Here is a 14,818-nt window from a genome sequence, read left to right as displayed (position 1 = left end):
CAATGTGAAACACAATTTTTAAAAACATTTACACTCATTTTTTACTAATTTTCCCCATTTTTTAAGTTTTTTTTTTTTTAGAAATAGGGTTGCATTAGTACAAATGCTTAAATATTAACTTATTATTTTTGGTTTATATTCCCGTGAAGATGGTATTTGTAACGGTATAAGTTTAGAAAAATAGTTTTTTTTTATTATTACATGGAATAGTTAAAAATAATAATAACAATATCTTAAGGGGGTGTTTAGTACTAATAGGGAATGAAAATGAATATTTTGTTTTCATTCCTATTTTTTAGTGGATAAAAATGAATTTCATTTCTAACATTTTGATGAACTTAGGAATATAAGATTGGAATAATTATTTATTTATATTCTAATGCTTGATAATAATAGGAATTGAAATGAAAAAGAAATAAATTTACAATAATACCTTATTATTTAATAACACTAAAAATATATATATACTCAATAAATAAAAAATTAACCATAAGAAATCATATAACCCTAATTTACAAATATTCAATTATTATTTTTATTAAAAATTTGAATAATTTGCCATGCTTAAATAGTTATAAAATTATATTTTACTAAAAAAAGAAAAAAATATATTTATTATAATATTTATATTCTCAAAGCTAGCAAATGTTTTCCTATTTCCAAAAGATGAAATAAAAGAATTCAAATTTCATTCAAAACCCTAGAAATTAGAAATTAGATTTTTTTTTTCTAAATGTTGTGGAAGGTTTGATTGATTCAGTTTGAAAGAATCACTTGTTGCATAAAAGTGGATGATGAATGGGTCTCTAATTTTGTAAAGAAGATAAACATGGAGCTTGAAAAATGAGATAAGAAGGTAAAATAGTAAATTTAAATTATTTTATATTATCAAATAGGTTTAATGAATCAGAATACCACCTACTTTTAGGGGGTGTTTGGTACGTCGGAATAGGAAATGGAAATAATATTTTGTTTCCTTTCCTATTTCTTAGTGGAATGTAATGAATTCAAATCTGATTTATAAGTTGGATTTGATTTCTGTCATAATAATTTTTTATTTCATTTCTATTTTCTTAACATTTATCCAAATATAAGAACAAGGGAGAAAATGAATGAGATGTCTATTCACACTCCTTATTTATGTGTACCAAACACCCCCTAAATTTATTTCTTAAAAATTCATCTGTTTTTAGAACAAATTTGAAAAATATTTTTTTTTTCAAAAGTTTGTTGAAGGTATTCTTAAAAATTATTTTAAAAGATAGTTATCATGCCCACAATTTTTTCTTTTCATTTTCTAAAATTTTGTTAATAAGGTAATAAAATAGTCACCCCATTTTTTGTTAAATACAATAAAATACACTTTTAAATGTATTAAAAAAAAAATCATGTTTTCGTTTGGAATTCTTATACAATATAGCAATTCATCTTATGTTCTTAAAAGTCATTTTCAAGATTTTACTATTTTAGGGCCTATTCGTTAGTTAAAAAAAAAAAAAAAAATAGTTTTTTAGTATCTTTAGAAAATAAGACAAATTATTTTTAAAAATATTAATTTAAGAAATTTTGTGTGGACAAATTGTTTTAAGAGATAAATTTTTTATTCAGATTTTGTAAAAATATTATAAAATTCATTTTATATAATATTAATTAAATTTAATCAAGTCTTATTAAAAATAAAAATGATTTTTGTGATATTCCAAATCGAATATAAGAGAAAATTATTATGTAATATATTTATAAATTCTTTTTAATCTTATAGACATATTTCAAAATCTTAAAGGACTCTTTGAATTCAAAGTAAACAATATTTATATGGTTGTAAACAAATTGTTACAAATACTATTAAAGTCGATCCTCAACCTTAGTGTAAGGGTTTGTTTGTCTCTTTACGAGTTTAGTGTCTCAACATGTGTGTTTGATGTTTTTTATATGTTATAATATGGATATTAACATCTTCAAAAAGTATAATTTTTTTTTGTTAAAAAAGAAGAAGAATAATAATTAAAAAAATAACATTTAATTTTTTTAATAAGTAAATGAGCCCAAATTTTCACTACATGCACACATTTAATACTAACAAAGTATTTTGTAATATTTTGATTTAACATTCAATTAATTGGATAAGGTTTTGAGTTTCAAATTATTTTTAAAAATTATTATACTCATAAATAAGTTTAATAGAAATTGTCATATGATTTGAAGTTCACTTCTCTCATAATTTTTTTTTAAAAGTATAATTATGTGTAAAAAAATAATAAAATTATTACTAATTAATTTTTATCCATAATTTTTTTGGTATTTAGTGACTTATTATTTGAGTTTCAAATTATTTTTAAAAATTATGAAACTTCTTAATTAATTCAATACACTAAATTTTACTTAATTTGAAGTTTATTTGTCTAATAAAAAGATTAAAAAAAATATGGTTCAATGTAGAAAAGAGATAATAAAGTCATTCTAGATCCGTTTGTGTCCATAAATTTTCGGCATTCATTGCATTATTATTTAAGTTTCAAGTTATTTTTAGAGATTATTGAATTCATTAATGAATCCAATGCATAAGTCTTACTTAATTTAGAGTTTATTTGACTAGTGGAAATTTTTACAAATATATAATTTTATGACTTTATGATCTTAATTAAATCAGTTTTCAAGTTTCAAATTATTTTTAAAAATAAATAAATTTTATATACTTTTGATTTAGAATTTATTCATTTAATGAAAATTTGAAAAGAGTTAAAGGAAATTTAGTTTGGAGTTTATTTGACTAATGAAATTTTTTACAATATACAATCATATGATTTTTTAATATTAATTAAATTAGTTTTTGAGTTTCAAATTATTTTTAAAAATTAATAAATTTTATATATCATAGCTTGATTTAGAATTTATTTGTTTAATGAAAATTTCAAAGAAGTTAAAGGAAATTAAGAAAAAACACTGATAATTTAAACAAATATCATATTTAAAAATTTTCAACATCAGTGAGTTATAAAAATTTATAACAGGAAAAGAAAGATATTATGTTTAATTTTATTTTATTTAAAAACTTTCTTTCTCTCACTTTATTTTTAAAAACCGAAAGCAAAAAACAACTAAAGAGTGTTATGGAAGTTTAAAAACAAGTTTCCATTTTTAAAAAAACATAAAATTTAAAAAATCATTTTTAAAATAACTCATTTATGCATTTGTATATACACATTTCGTATTCTACAAAATTAATTAAAAAACAAGAAAATAGTGAACTAAATGAAGTTTATATTAGTAAAGATGAAAGTACAATCTTTTGTAATATTCTTTAAATTGAGGAATTTGTAGTTCTTTTATTTGATCTCTTGAGTTGATCAAGATTCAATATTGCAACCACCTGTTTTTAAATCTTGTAAAATACCAAACCGATCTCAACCTTGTTGTAGGTTTTATCTTGATTTTGTGAAATGATGGAAGGATACTTGCTTACTCGATGCTTTGATCTTTTTTCACATACTTGTAAAGACAATTAGAACTCGTGAGGAATAATTAGACTATGTTTGGTGGTTTTCTCGTATTTGATATCATCATAAAAAATAATAAAGAAAATGAAATATAATTAAAATTTATTAGAAATTCATATATTTTTAAATTATCTATTCCTTATATGAAAGAAAAAAAAAGGTGAAATGAATTTAAATAGCGTATAAAAATAATTTATTAATTTTAAATCTATTTTTTATTTTTGTTATATTTTTCTCTCTTATTCAAAGGGTAATCTCATATATTATCAATATCATTAAGTAATCGGTAAGGCTTACCCCTAAAATCTTTGTTAAGCTTCAAACACCCGATGTAGTCTTTTTGGGCTTTAGCCCATTGGTCCGGTCCAATCCCTATCGCAAAGGCCCAAAACAACCTCGAAGAGTCTAATCACTCGTTCTAGCCGACGACAGAAGCAGGGGAAGAGAGAGATGGCAGGTGCGTTTTGGGGGACGAGGGTGATGGAGATAGTGAAGAAGCACGACTCTGGAGGCCTAGTTTGGAAGAGAATAAAGCTCACCACCACCCGCAAAGCTAACGCCAAGAAGCGGCTCCTCAGGGTTTGGCAGGTTGGGATTTATGCTTCATTAGTATTTGTTCTCGGTTATTTCGTTTTCTTGCTTGATTTGTAGCTATTGGTTCGGTTTATATCATCAATGCATCTTTTTTAGAATGCCCATTTCTTGTTTTCCAAGATTTTGTGGAATTGGGCTTTGCGGGTTTATGATTTTTATGGGTGTGTGTTGCACTAGGGTTTATATATCATTATTTGTTCGCTTTTCTTTTGTTTTCTTACTTGATTTGTCTGTATTGTTCTTGCTTATTGGATGGATGCTTCTTTTCTAGAATGCCCATTTCTTTTTTTTCAAGATTCTGCACAAATGGGGTTTCAGGCTTTATCATTATGATGTGCATGTTGCTCAAGGGTTTATGTGTTGTCCCTGAAAGTTGTATTAGGGTTTTAGTATATGTGTGTCGTCCACTTCTTTTCTGCTTTCTGGTTGATTTATGTTTATGACTTTTGCTTGTATGATTAGTTCATTTGTTTGGGATGCCTGTTTGTTGCTCTCAAAGATTCTGGGGGGAAGGGCTTTGCGGATTTATGACTATGATATGCAGAGGACGGCTTATGTATTGCCCAGAAATTTTGTTGGGTTTTGGAATATTGGGGGGTTTATGATGGCGAGAGTACAACAATGTTGTGCCCTTGGGAGATAACACAAATTCGATTTTCTTTCTTTAAAGAAAATTCATGCCACCCAGTTATATGCAGATAGATTTAAGATAGTGGTGAAACTGCATGCATTGTGCAGTCTAACCCAGTGAACTCTCTCTGTATCAGCTAAATTGATTATAGGTTTTTTCTTTGGTTTACAGTCATGTTTACTTGATGTCATGATGTGTGTTCAGAGGAAGATTTAGGAGGAATTCTAAAAGCATAGAAAAGAACGAACGAAGAAAAAAGAATATTCACACTTGATTTTAATGGGTAATTGGTAACTAATACTTGATTTACAGGAAATGAATCAGTGAGGAATAAATCACTATTGGCTCTTGATTAACTGGTTTCCAGATTAAGTAGGTTTTCATCTTGTGGATGCATGTTTTCATAGGTCTTGACATATATATATATATATTGGTCATTCTGAACTTGAGAATTGTCTATCTTTTATTGTTGAAGAAATAATGACATTGTTGCCAATTTCTTATTCATCAAATTCTTATTGCATAAGTCTGATGGGTAATTGAGATAAAATATACAAGAATAGTGAAATTTTTTTGCCACCTTTTCCAATGAAAATTTCATCTCCTTTGGCACGAAACTCTTCTTCCTCAGCTTCTCCCTCACCCCTCATAGAGTCACGTTTCTTTTCCACTTAATTTGAATTTATATCTTACAACATTCTAATAACATTCCTTTTCCCTTGTAATTTGCTGTTAAAAATTAATGAACAAACTTGTGTCTTGGTTTATTTGTTCAATTTAGTGTTGTCTGTGTTGATATTCTCAAATTTTTGACATGGATTCTTGATTGTTCCATAATGTTACTGGCTTTAGTGCTTCACATGTCAAAATATTTGAAGTAACCTACAGAAGGCTAGACTAAATATTGTTCATGGCAGGATGGATTGTGTTGCATATCATATCATTTAGTCAGTAATTAGTAATATCTAGTGTGGTGACTTCAGCTTTTGAAATGGTAATGATCTATTCTGATAAAAAAACTAGTAACAATCTGAGGTGGATAACCTTGCTAAGATTACGTCAACAATGATGCAGAAACGGTTTTTGAGGTTTACGTTTATTAAACGGATGCTTTGGGTCTAATTGATATGATGAAGTGCTCTAAAGGAGATGAAACTAGAAAAATATGTATTTAAAAAGTTTAAAAAGGAGAATAGAAAAATCAGGGTGCAGAGAATGGTGTAATACCAAAGAATCAAATTGTTGTTCCTCTCAGAAAATTGGAATCATATTAGAGGGCATAGTAGGACTCAGTATTTAGTAGAATTCGACGGAATTGTAACATATTTTAGAAAAATAATGTTAATAAATGCCAAATTAACTCAATGATTTAAGGGTTGAAAATTGTTCAGTCTCTAAAATGAATGAGTAGAATGGATAAATGTACTGAAAGAGAGAGCTTGTTCTTTTGAAAATAGGAACCCACTAGGCCTTTTAATCGTTATGAATTTCAAAACTTTTTTTTTTTTTTGATAGACAAAGAGAAAAATAAATTAAAACACGCCAAAATAGGGGGCGCTCCCTACGTACACAATCAATATACAAAGAAAGCCAAAACAAGGCAACAAAAGAAAGGAAAAACCTAGAGAGGAAAAAGCTAACTAACAAGCCAATCACCCAAAAAATTCAAAAAAGAGAGAGAGTCCAAATCCAAAAACTGTTGAGACCACTCAAGAAGAGACCGAAAAAAAAGGTTCCTCAAGCAAGTATCTGACATCTCTTCCTCTTGGAACGTTCTTCGGTTTCGCTCTCCCCAAATACACAAAAAAGACAAATAGACGCCAATCTCCAAACTGCTCTCCTTTTCTTCCCTAGTCCCTTAACTTTCCATTTTAGAAGCAGATTTCTCACTGAAGCCGGGAACACCCACACCGCCCCAAAAGAAGAAAGCAACAAAGTCCAAAGCTCCCTTGTCTTACCACAATGAATTAGGATGTGGTCCGCCGATTCCTCATTCTCTTTACAAAGACTGCACCTATTAATCATTGACCAACCCTTCCTCATTAACATATCTATGGTAGAAATTTTACCCCAAATTGCTTCCCATGCAAAAAAACGAGTTCTAAAAGGGGCATACAAACCCCAAACCTCTTTGGCTAGAAATAAGGGGCTATTCTCATCCTTTAAAGACCTATAATAAGATTTAACATTAAACTTTCCCCTCCTCTCTATCTTCCAAAGTAAAGAATCCTCCCCTTCTTGAACCTTTACTGCAGAAATATGATCCAAAAAACGAGTCACCTCCTCTAATTCCCAATCTTGGAAGGATCTTCTAAAGTGCACCTCTCAACCCTCACCTCCACCTCCTTGTCTCCCCCAAAGATCAGCCACTACAGCAGAATTATGGGTTGCAATTCTGAATAGCAAAGGGAAAAAATCCTTTAGCTTAGAATCTCCTACCCAAATGTCCCACCAAAATCTTGTGCGTCTACCATTTCCAATACGAATATTAGTTCTAAGAAGGAACTCCTCCCAACCCTTTCTAATGTCTTTCCAAAGGCCCATCCCATAAGACTCCCTCACCTCTCTAGTGGTCTAATCCCCTTCCTCCTCTCCAAATTTACCAACAATGACTTTCCTCCAAAAACTCTCCCTCTCTAGAGGAAATCTCCAAAGCCATTTTCCTAGCAAAGCATGATTGAAAACCTTCAAATGCCTTAACCCCAGCCCTCCATGCCTCTCATCTTTGCAAATAACCGCCCATCTTACCAAGTGGATCTTCCTTCTCTCCTCCAAATCTCCCCACAAAAACTCCCTTGGAATTTTCTCCAATCTAAGTCTCACTTTCTTTGGGATTACAAAAAGCGACGTAAAATAGATGGGGAGATTTGAGAGAGTGCTCTTAATGAGGGTAAGTTGACCTCCCTTAAAAAGATATCGTTTTTTCCATGTAGCCAATTTCCTCTTGAATATTTCCTTTACAACATCCCAAACTCCACACGAATTATGAGGGGCTCCAAGAGGTAACCCTAGATAAGTAGTAGGGAGATTCCCTACTTTACACCCAAAAACCGCAACTACTCTATCCACATCCTCCACTCCCCCAACTGGAATAATTTCACTTTTCTGCATGTTTATTTTAGGCCTGATACCACTTCAAAACAAATAACAACCCACTTCCAAAATTCCAACTGGTCCTTGTTATCCTCGCAAAAAAGAAGAGTGTCATCCGCAAACAACAGATGGGAAATTGAAACCCCTTCTCCATGTCTCCCCATTACCTTGAAACCCCTAATGAAACCTTTCTCCTCAGCTCTTGATATTAAACTGCTAAAAGTTTTCATAATTAGGACAAACAGATAAGGTGAGAGTGGGTCTCCCTACCTTAGGCCTCTAAACGTTGAGAAGAACTCTGTGGGAGTGCCATTCACTAAAACTGTCATTCTCACAGTTGAAATGCAGAATAAAATCCAGTTTCGCCACTTGGGTCCAAAACCCATTTTCTCCAAAACAGAAAAAAGGAACCTCCAGTTTATATGATCGTAAGCCTTTTCAATGTCCAATTTACACACTAAACTTGCACCGGCGCTTCGTTTCCTTGAGTCAATCGCCTCATTAGCTACCAAAACTGCATCCAAAACCTGCCTACCTCCCACAAATGAATTTCAAAACTTATAGTTGAACTAGAAAGGAAGAAATCAATATATTCTCTCTCCTGAAAGTAGAACTTAAGGAAGTTCCAATATTTATATGTTGCTAAACCTTAAGTAGAACTAGAAATGTAAGACAGCAATATATCCCATGTTAGAAAAAAAAAAAACAAACAACATATCTTGTAGATAGATGTTCCTAATGACTTAATTTTTATACCGAATCGAATTTGGAGATATCAAAAGAATATCTAGTTAAGAATCTTTATATATGATATTTGCTTTGTTTCACATAACTATATATGTATATATATTTTGCGTAGACAGACATGTAGACTACAAAATGGTGCACAGAGATTTTGATTTGCATCTTAGCCTAATGATTTCTCAGTCCCACTTATAATCATTTTTCGAAATTTCAATATCTGAATTTTTGGAAATTGCTTCTGTGTTTCTTGCAGAATGAAGCTGTACTGAAGGTTTGTTCAGAGCCTCCTCCTTCAAAAACTTCAGGGCCTGGTACCAATGTAACTGGGGAGGCTGCCAACTAGAGCAGCCAACAACCAAGAAACTAAATGAATATGAACAGAGTACTATGGTGATTTCTGGCTTTATAATGCCAAAATATTTTTGCCTCTATGTTTTCCTGATTAAGTGTAGTCATATCATGACTGACCGCATTGTTAGTCCTTCGGCTAGGAGAATTTAAGGAATTTGTCAGTTCCTTGATTGTTTAGAATGGAACAATATGGCAGTTCTTCAGTCATTGGACAATATGCTATTGTAATCTTGCATCATCTTGGCACCTCTGAATGAGATTCAGTTTTACACAATTAAATATTGTATTCTTTACTTGCTAATTGTGTATGCCAAGCGCCGAGCCCCTCACTGTTTCTGAGCATGCAATATTTCCTGAAACTAGCTGTTACTGAAACGGACAATTCTCCTCCGGAGTTTACATTTCAACCGGACTATATATTTGTTAATATATTAGAATGTATTGTCTAAAAGGAATGTAGGTATTGAAAGCCCTTGTTTGGGACGATGGGAACAATAAGATATACTTTTATCGTCTGGAAGTATAAGAGGTGTCCTGTACCTCCCGTTCTGACACTGAAACTACTGATAGCGTTGCTAGGTGTCATGTACTGGGATGACATAAGGGTGTTGAGTTCTTGCCTTCCTGGTTAACTCACCTCTGAGATCAGGTCCACAATTTCTTTGGATGGCTCTGTGTTTCCAAAGAAGTAATTGTTTTCTTTTCTTGTCGCCTTCTTATTCTTAAGAGGAAGCAAAATATAGGATTTGTGTTCACAAGTTTGGTAGCAGTAGGGGCTAGGGAGTTTATGTGAAGTTGGAGGTTACTTATTCTGTGGATATTTGTTGATGGCATTGCATCACCTTGTGAAGGATAAAGTCCCTTCGCGGTTGGAACGGGTTAGGAAGTTGTGGTGTATTTTTGGGGGAATCTTCACTCTTGCAAATAGAGTCATGGGGAAGGATAATGCAGAATCTTGTGGTACAGTGATGTGGTCCATTTGGGGATTGAAGAAAAATGAGGTTGGATGGAAACATTGACACGAAATCCACCGAAAGAAAGGCTGAAAAGTCCCTCCAAGTCCCCTTCTAAAATCAGAGGACTGATTTTGACATTGAAGAAATTAGCATAAAACTTTGAATTCCCTTTTCTCTATGTCACTGTAATGCTTAGAACTTAGGGAGATACTTCTGCTCATCTGTATTAGACCTTGTGTTTTCAGACGCAACCTCCACATGATGTTCTCATATCCGTGCCCTTACCCGAAATACTGAACTTTTGGTTATCTGATTGTTTGCCTTTCTCTCTTTACAAATTGTCTGATACATGCAACTTAGAAGATTCAAGATTGTGATAGGGAATAGGAGAAAGTTGATGTTGAAATGTATTGCTTGCAACTGCCATATATTGCATTTCATTAGAAAGTAAGCATCCTAGACTATCTTGAGTTGCAGACACAAGACATCACACAACACTGCACCCCATCCTGCAGGCCGTTACCATCCCATGCGCTAACCTCCCAATGATCTCAGCATCTTGATCTTTCGTTCAACGTGCGGCACCCTCTTCCTTAGGCAACAACCCTGAACCCCATTGACCATTTATTCCCAACTCTCAACTGTCCAACCAATTCATTTCCTCTACACAGTTGGCATAAGTACCCAAAAGGGTTCATCCCTGCTGCAGGCCAACCTACCACAATTGTCTCAAATCTTTTACCTAGTTTTTGACTCTCCTTGTGAATGCTCCGCTCTGCTCTGTTCTGATTATTGATTTGTAGATGACTTGATTTGGGTAAACTTTGTCTGCATAATTTCTGTGATATATGATATATCTTGATGGTGTGATCTAGGTTGATTGTTGACTGCAAAATTTGTATGATCTGGGTTGAGAAACACATCTTTATGTTTACAGATGACATGATTAGGGTAAAGTTTAAGCTGATTGAGGGATCGTTTGCTGCATAATTCGTATGATTTGGGTTGACAAACACATCTCATTAGAGACCCCTTCAATCAGGATGAGGAGCCCACTACATTTATAACTCATCTGGGTAGATATATGCTTGTTATTTGAATGTTGTTAAAAAAATGGAGACGTCATTGTTGCAGAGATACCAAGCAACCCCCTCTTTAAACTTAAATTGTCCAAACAAACAGCATTTAAAAGTGGTTGGTTTTGGAACCGGTCAACTTACATAATTTGATATTACATTCCCTGTCTGCTAGGCAATCCTTCCGAAAAATCCCGAAACTACCCATATGCAAAATGACCCTTTTGCCCCTCCTCTTGACCTAATCAGGTGAGGCTACCAAAATAGAAAAAGGGGGAAAAGTTGTGTGGTCCACCATGAGGGGCTGCCCACGTGATTGACAAAACCAGAAGGCCCAAGTCAGCAATCCACAACCCTAAGCCAACCATGAAGATGATGAAGAAAAGGAAAGGGGGAAAAAATTTTAATAGAATGGGTGACGTGAAGAACTCCAACAGCCTCATTACATGATTCTAAACCTACTGTCACAAGAAACTCTGGTCGGCAATTTTAATTTTGTTTCTCTCTTCCTCTTATAGCATGGCAACAAACCCCTCAATTATTATACCATTAGCCTCTTAATCAAGCTTCATTATTTGCCGTCCCCCCTGTCACACTTGGTCATTCCTCATAGGCTTGAGCTCAATGAGATCATAGAATAGTAAATCCAGCTTCCATATAGTAATACCATTAATAGTTACTATCATTAAGTCCTAAATTATATCGACACAAAAGGGGTGAGTCAACCATAACCCGGTCGCGGTTGTTGCATGTTTGACATGTGTGCGCGACATGCAGAAGAAACAGCTTGTTTAACAAGTATTAGAAGTATAATACATTGATTATAAGTACAATTTTTCAGGTCAAAGTTGTAGAGCAGTTGGAAGATTGTGTGGGATGATCTCTATTCTTATCCATCTCCGCTATCAGCTGACCCCCATTTTCAAATTAGAGAAGTGGGTCTTGTTGGTGTGCGGTGGAAGAAATTTAGAATCGTACTAGCTGGGTTGTAATTTTTTGTCCGGTGTGTGAGCTAAAGCTAAGAACATTGCTTGAAAATGCAGTAAGATGAGAAAAAAAAATCGTAGGAGAAGCTAAGGTCATTGGCCTAGTTTCTTGCGTTGGGACCCATCTTAGTTTGAAATGCTACAAATTCTTGGCCAAGAAATCACTACCTTAAGTCTCTCTACTTCCACCAACTAGTCCTGCAATTTCAAACTTTAGTTAACCATGTTTTTCTGCAGAAATATACCTACTTTGCCTGCATATTGTTTTGTTTTCTTGTTGTATGTTTGAAAATATTTTTTGGAATGTCTGTTAATTATCTTTGACAGAATCAACCCATTGTTGGAGGATCAGAACTGGGTTCTTTCTGGGTAGTTTCTCGTTTCTCTCTCTCTCTTTTTTTTCTTTTTTCTTTTTTATCTTTGGGGATCAAAAAAGAAGGGAGAATCTGAAAATGGAACCCCATGCCCTCTCGGGTGATTTTGTTAAGATCATGGTTCTTATTCTTGTGCTCCCCAAAAGGGTTCTCTTTTGACAAAGTGTATATTGGACTATTGTAAATGCATATGCCTCATCTTTCTCCCCCTTTCCCATCTCTCTTTCAAATTTTCTTACCTTGGAAAATCATTTGCCTTTTGGAAAAGGGAAAAAAGCTCTCAACAATGTTGAATTATGAGTGGTTTTAGGGGGCAAGTTTCATAGCAAAAAACCAAAAAAACAAAAAAAACAAAACAAGAAAACAAAAAAGAGAGAAAAAGGAGAGATGATCATCACTAATTTTGAAACTTTGGGGATGGTTGATTACATAGCATAAACTATACCATCTGCCAACACCCCTGCTCTCAAAATTACTAGTAATTGACAGTTGATGATGCCGAATTTTTTTTTTTTTCTTCCATTTTTAAACCTCTCTATGAAGTGATGATCATTGATTACAGACGAGACTCCGGAAAAGAAGTGGCTGAACATGAGAATTCTTAGATGGTTATTTTAATCTTGGGTGTTTTTTTCTTCTTTTTTCTTTCCAGAAACCCAGTTACTGATACAGCAGGCATTACTGAAAGGGGAGAGTGAGTATATATATGGTTATGGTTTTCTTCTGAAAGGCGAGAAACTATTGCAACTACTGCTTTCTTCGTGTTCTTCTGATTCGGTATTCGACACCTCTGTGATCCCACTTGAACCGGAAGAATTGGAAGAAGCAAGATTAGTATCATCCCTGTCCCTTGTCAAGAAATCATAGAAAACAGGCCTGCTGTTCCTCAACTTCTGAACCACCCGGTTCTCATTGTTGGTTTGCATCATCTCCTCATCATTTTTCGTGCCCCGTTTCTTCAGGAATATGCGGCACAACACCCAGTTCTCCGCTTGCGCCATTGAGCTCTGCAGAAATGGTACAAAAAAACCATCGATTCTTCAGTACTAATACCATACAAATTGGCTATATTTCTTGAAACTGCAGGTCGGAAACTCACCTGAGTTGTCGAGCTCTTTCTCTGTGGGGTGGTTTCAGCACCAACAAGCCGGTATTCGTGCATAATCCAATCGGTTCTCGACCCATGTGGAGGCTTTCCTCTATAAAAAACCAAAGTTTTCTTCATCCCCACAACCTGGTTCCCCTTGGAAGCTACAATTTGCTTGTCAATTCCAGTTGCCTTCCAGTAACCCGAAACCGTGGCTCTATTCGACCGGTTTCCATTCGGGTACTTGGCCTCCCTGGTGCTGAAGAAGTACCTCTCCTGCTCCAAATCACCTGAACAAACAGACCCGAAAACAAATTCATTCATTCAGTACTCTGCATACGCATTGCTATGCTTAGAATTATTCCAAGTTGCCAACTAACCTGGCAAATCCCAAGGATCAGCCTTGCAGACATCGACCTCAGGGATGATGGAGGCGGGCAGGGGGCAAGAATAGGCCTTGCGCTTCAAGTACTGCACCACCAGCTCTTCATCAGTAGGATGGAAGCGGAAGCCAGGAGGCAATCTGAGGACGCCATTCTTCACAAAATTGAGCTTCTCCATAGCTAAAAAAATCCTATCAACTCTAGAGCTGAAGCTGAAGGAGAAGAAGAAGAGACTAGTTGAGAAATGATAACTGATTGAGGTCCAATTCGAAGGAAGACATATGTGGTAGTACTTATAATCCAGCAAAGTAAGAGAATAAGAAAAGAGAGGGAGGAAAAAGGAAGGGAGGGGACTGGTGTAAAGAAAGAAAGAAAAGAAAAGGCGAAGGTGGGGTGTGGGTTGAGAGATAAAGTGCGGGTTCTTTATATAAATGGTGCGGCGAGACAAGGTCTCGCAGAGGAGGAGAATAGAATACGACGACCCCTTTGGCGTAAACAAGACTCAAACTCTTTCTTTTTTTTCTTTTCCAAATTTTCTCCTCGGATCATGATTTTAACAAAAAGGTTTAGAGAGATTAATTAATTACGGCCGCTTTCCAAATAGTTAACGTTTCTTAGTTGTGTTCGACCTTTGTGTGTGGGAATAACCGAAGCTGCTAAAAGGACCTTCGAATCCCCTGTCGGGTTTGTCAAATGACCAAAACACCCTTTCTGCCGTCACCCTGCGTACCCAAAAAAATGGTATAATTTGTGGACGGTGGGATGGGCGATTCTGTCATCAAGGATCCTAATGAAGGGTGTTTTAGTCATTTCCAAGAAAATTGCGACCCTCGCAGTCTCGTAAGGGTGAAGTCACCTTATGTCATGCTTACAGCTGGAGGGCACAAAGTGCCTTAATTGCGATGTGAAAGTACATGATTACCCCTAAGGTTTTTCTTTTTTTTGGTTTTGCTTTTTTCCTTTTTTGTGGATGCTGAGCATGAGGGAACAGAAATATTTTTGCCTCTATGCTGCGCTGCCAGAAAACGGTCACGAGGGTCCTTCAG

The 14,818-nt window shown here is 34.3% G+C and overlaps 2 protein-coding genes across 2 annotated transcripts; one reads left to right on the top strand and one right to left on the bottom strand.

Annotated features, from left to right (window-relative positions):
• Window positions 1–3,914: 3,914 nt before the first annotated feature.
• On the top strand, window positions 3,915–9,203 carry LOC117911340. Its single transcript, XM_034825678.1, has 2 exons — window positions 3,915–4,085; window positions 8,813–9,203. Exons 1-2 carry the CDS (start codon window positions 3,948–3,950, stop codon window positions 8,900–8,902), a joined length of 228 nt encoding a protein of 75 aa, XP_034681569.1. The 5' UTR covers window positions 3,915–3,947; the 3' UTR covers window positions 8,903–9,203.
• A 3,388-nt stretch (window positions 9,204–12,591) lies between these two features.
• LOC117923265 (NAC domain-containing protein 83) lies at window positions 12,592–14,177 on the bottom strand. The gene is made up of 3 exons (XM_034841487.1): window positions 13,770–14,177; window positions 13,402–13,679; window positions 12,592–13,309 (listed from the first exon to the last, which is right to left on the bottom strand). The coding sequence occupies exons 1-3, from the start codon at window positions 13,948–13,950 to the stop codon at window positions 13,013–13,015; spliced, it is 756 nt and encodes a 251-aa protein (XP_034697378.1). The 5' UTR covers window positions 13,951–14,177; the 3' UTR covers window positions 12,592–13,012.
• Window positions 14,178–14,818: the final 641 nt, after the last annotated feature.

The sequence above is a fragment of the Vitis riparia genome, chromosome 1 (genome assembly GCF_004353265.1).
Source record: "Vitis riparia cultivar Riparia Gloire de Montpellier isolate 1030 chromosome 1, EGFV_Vit.rip_1.0, whole genome shotgun sequence".
NCBI classification, from domain to species: Eukaryota; Viridiplantae; Streptophyta; class Magnoliopsida; order Vitales; family Vitaceae; genus Vitis; species Vitis riparia.
Note: the sequence above shows the minus strand (reverse complement) of the source record. Positions and strands in the feature narration are given on the sequence as shown.

Excerpts from the sequence above, each read along its gene's own strand:
- LOC117911340 (XM_034825678.1), top strand. The coding sequence starts at position 3,948 with ATGGCAGGTGCGTTTTGGGGGACGAGGGTGATGGAGATAGTGAAGAAG. Across the intron at positions 4,086-8,812 it reads GGCTCCTCAGGGTTTGGCAG|AATGAAGCTGTACTGAAGGT; the intron begins GTTGGGATTTAT and ends TGTTTCTTGCAG.
- LOC117923265 (XM_034841487.1), bottom strand. The coding sequence starts at position 13,950 with ATGGAGAAGCTCAATTTTGTGAAGAATGGCGTCCTCAGATTGCCTCCT. Across the intron at positions 13,680-13,769 it reads TGATCCTTGGGATTTGCCAG|GTGATTTGGAGCAGGAGAGG; the intron begins GTTAGTTGGCAA and ends CTGTTTGTTCAG. Across the intron at positions 13,310-13,401 it reads GAAAGAGCTCGACAACTCAG|AGCTCAATGGCGCAAGCGGA; the intron begins GTGAGTTTCCGA and ends CCATTTCTGCAG.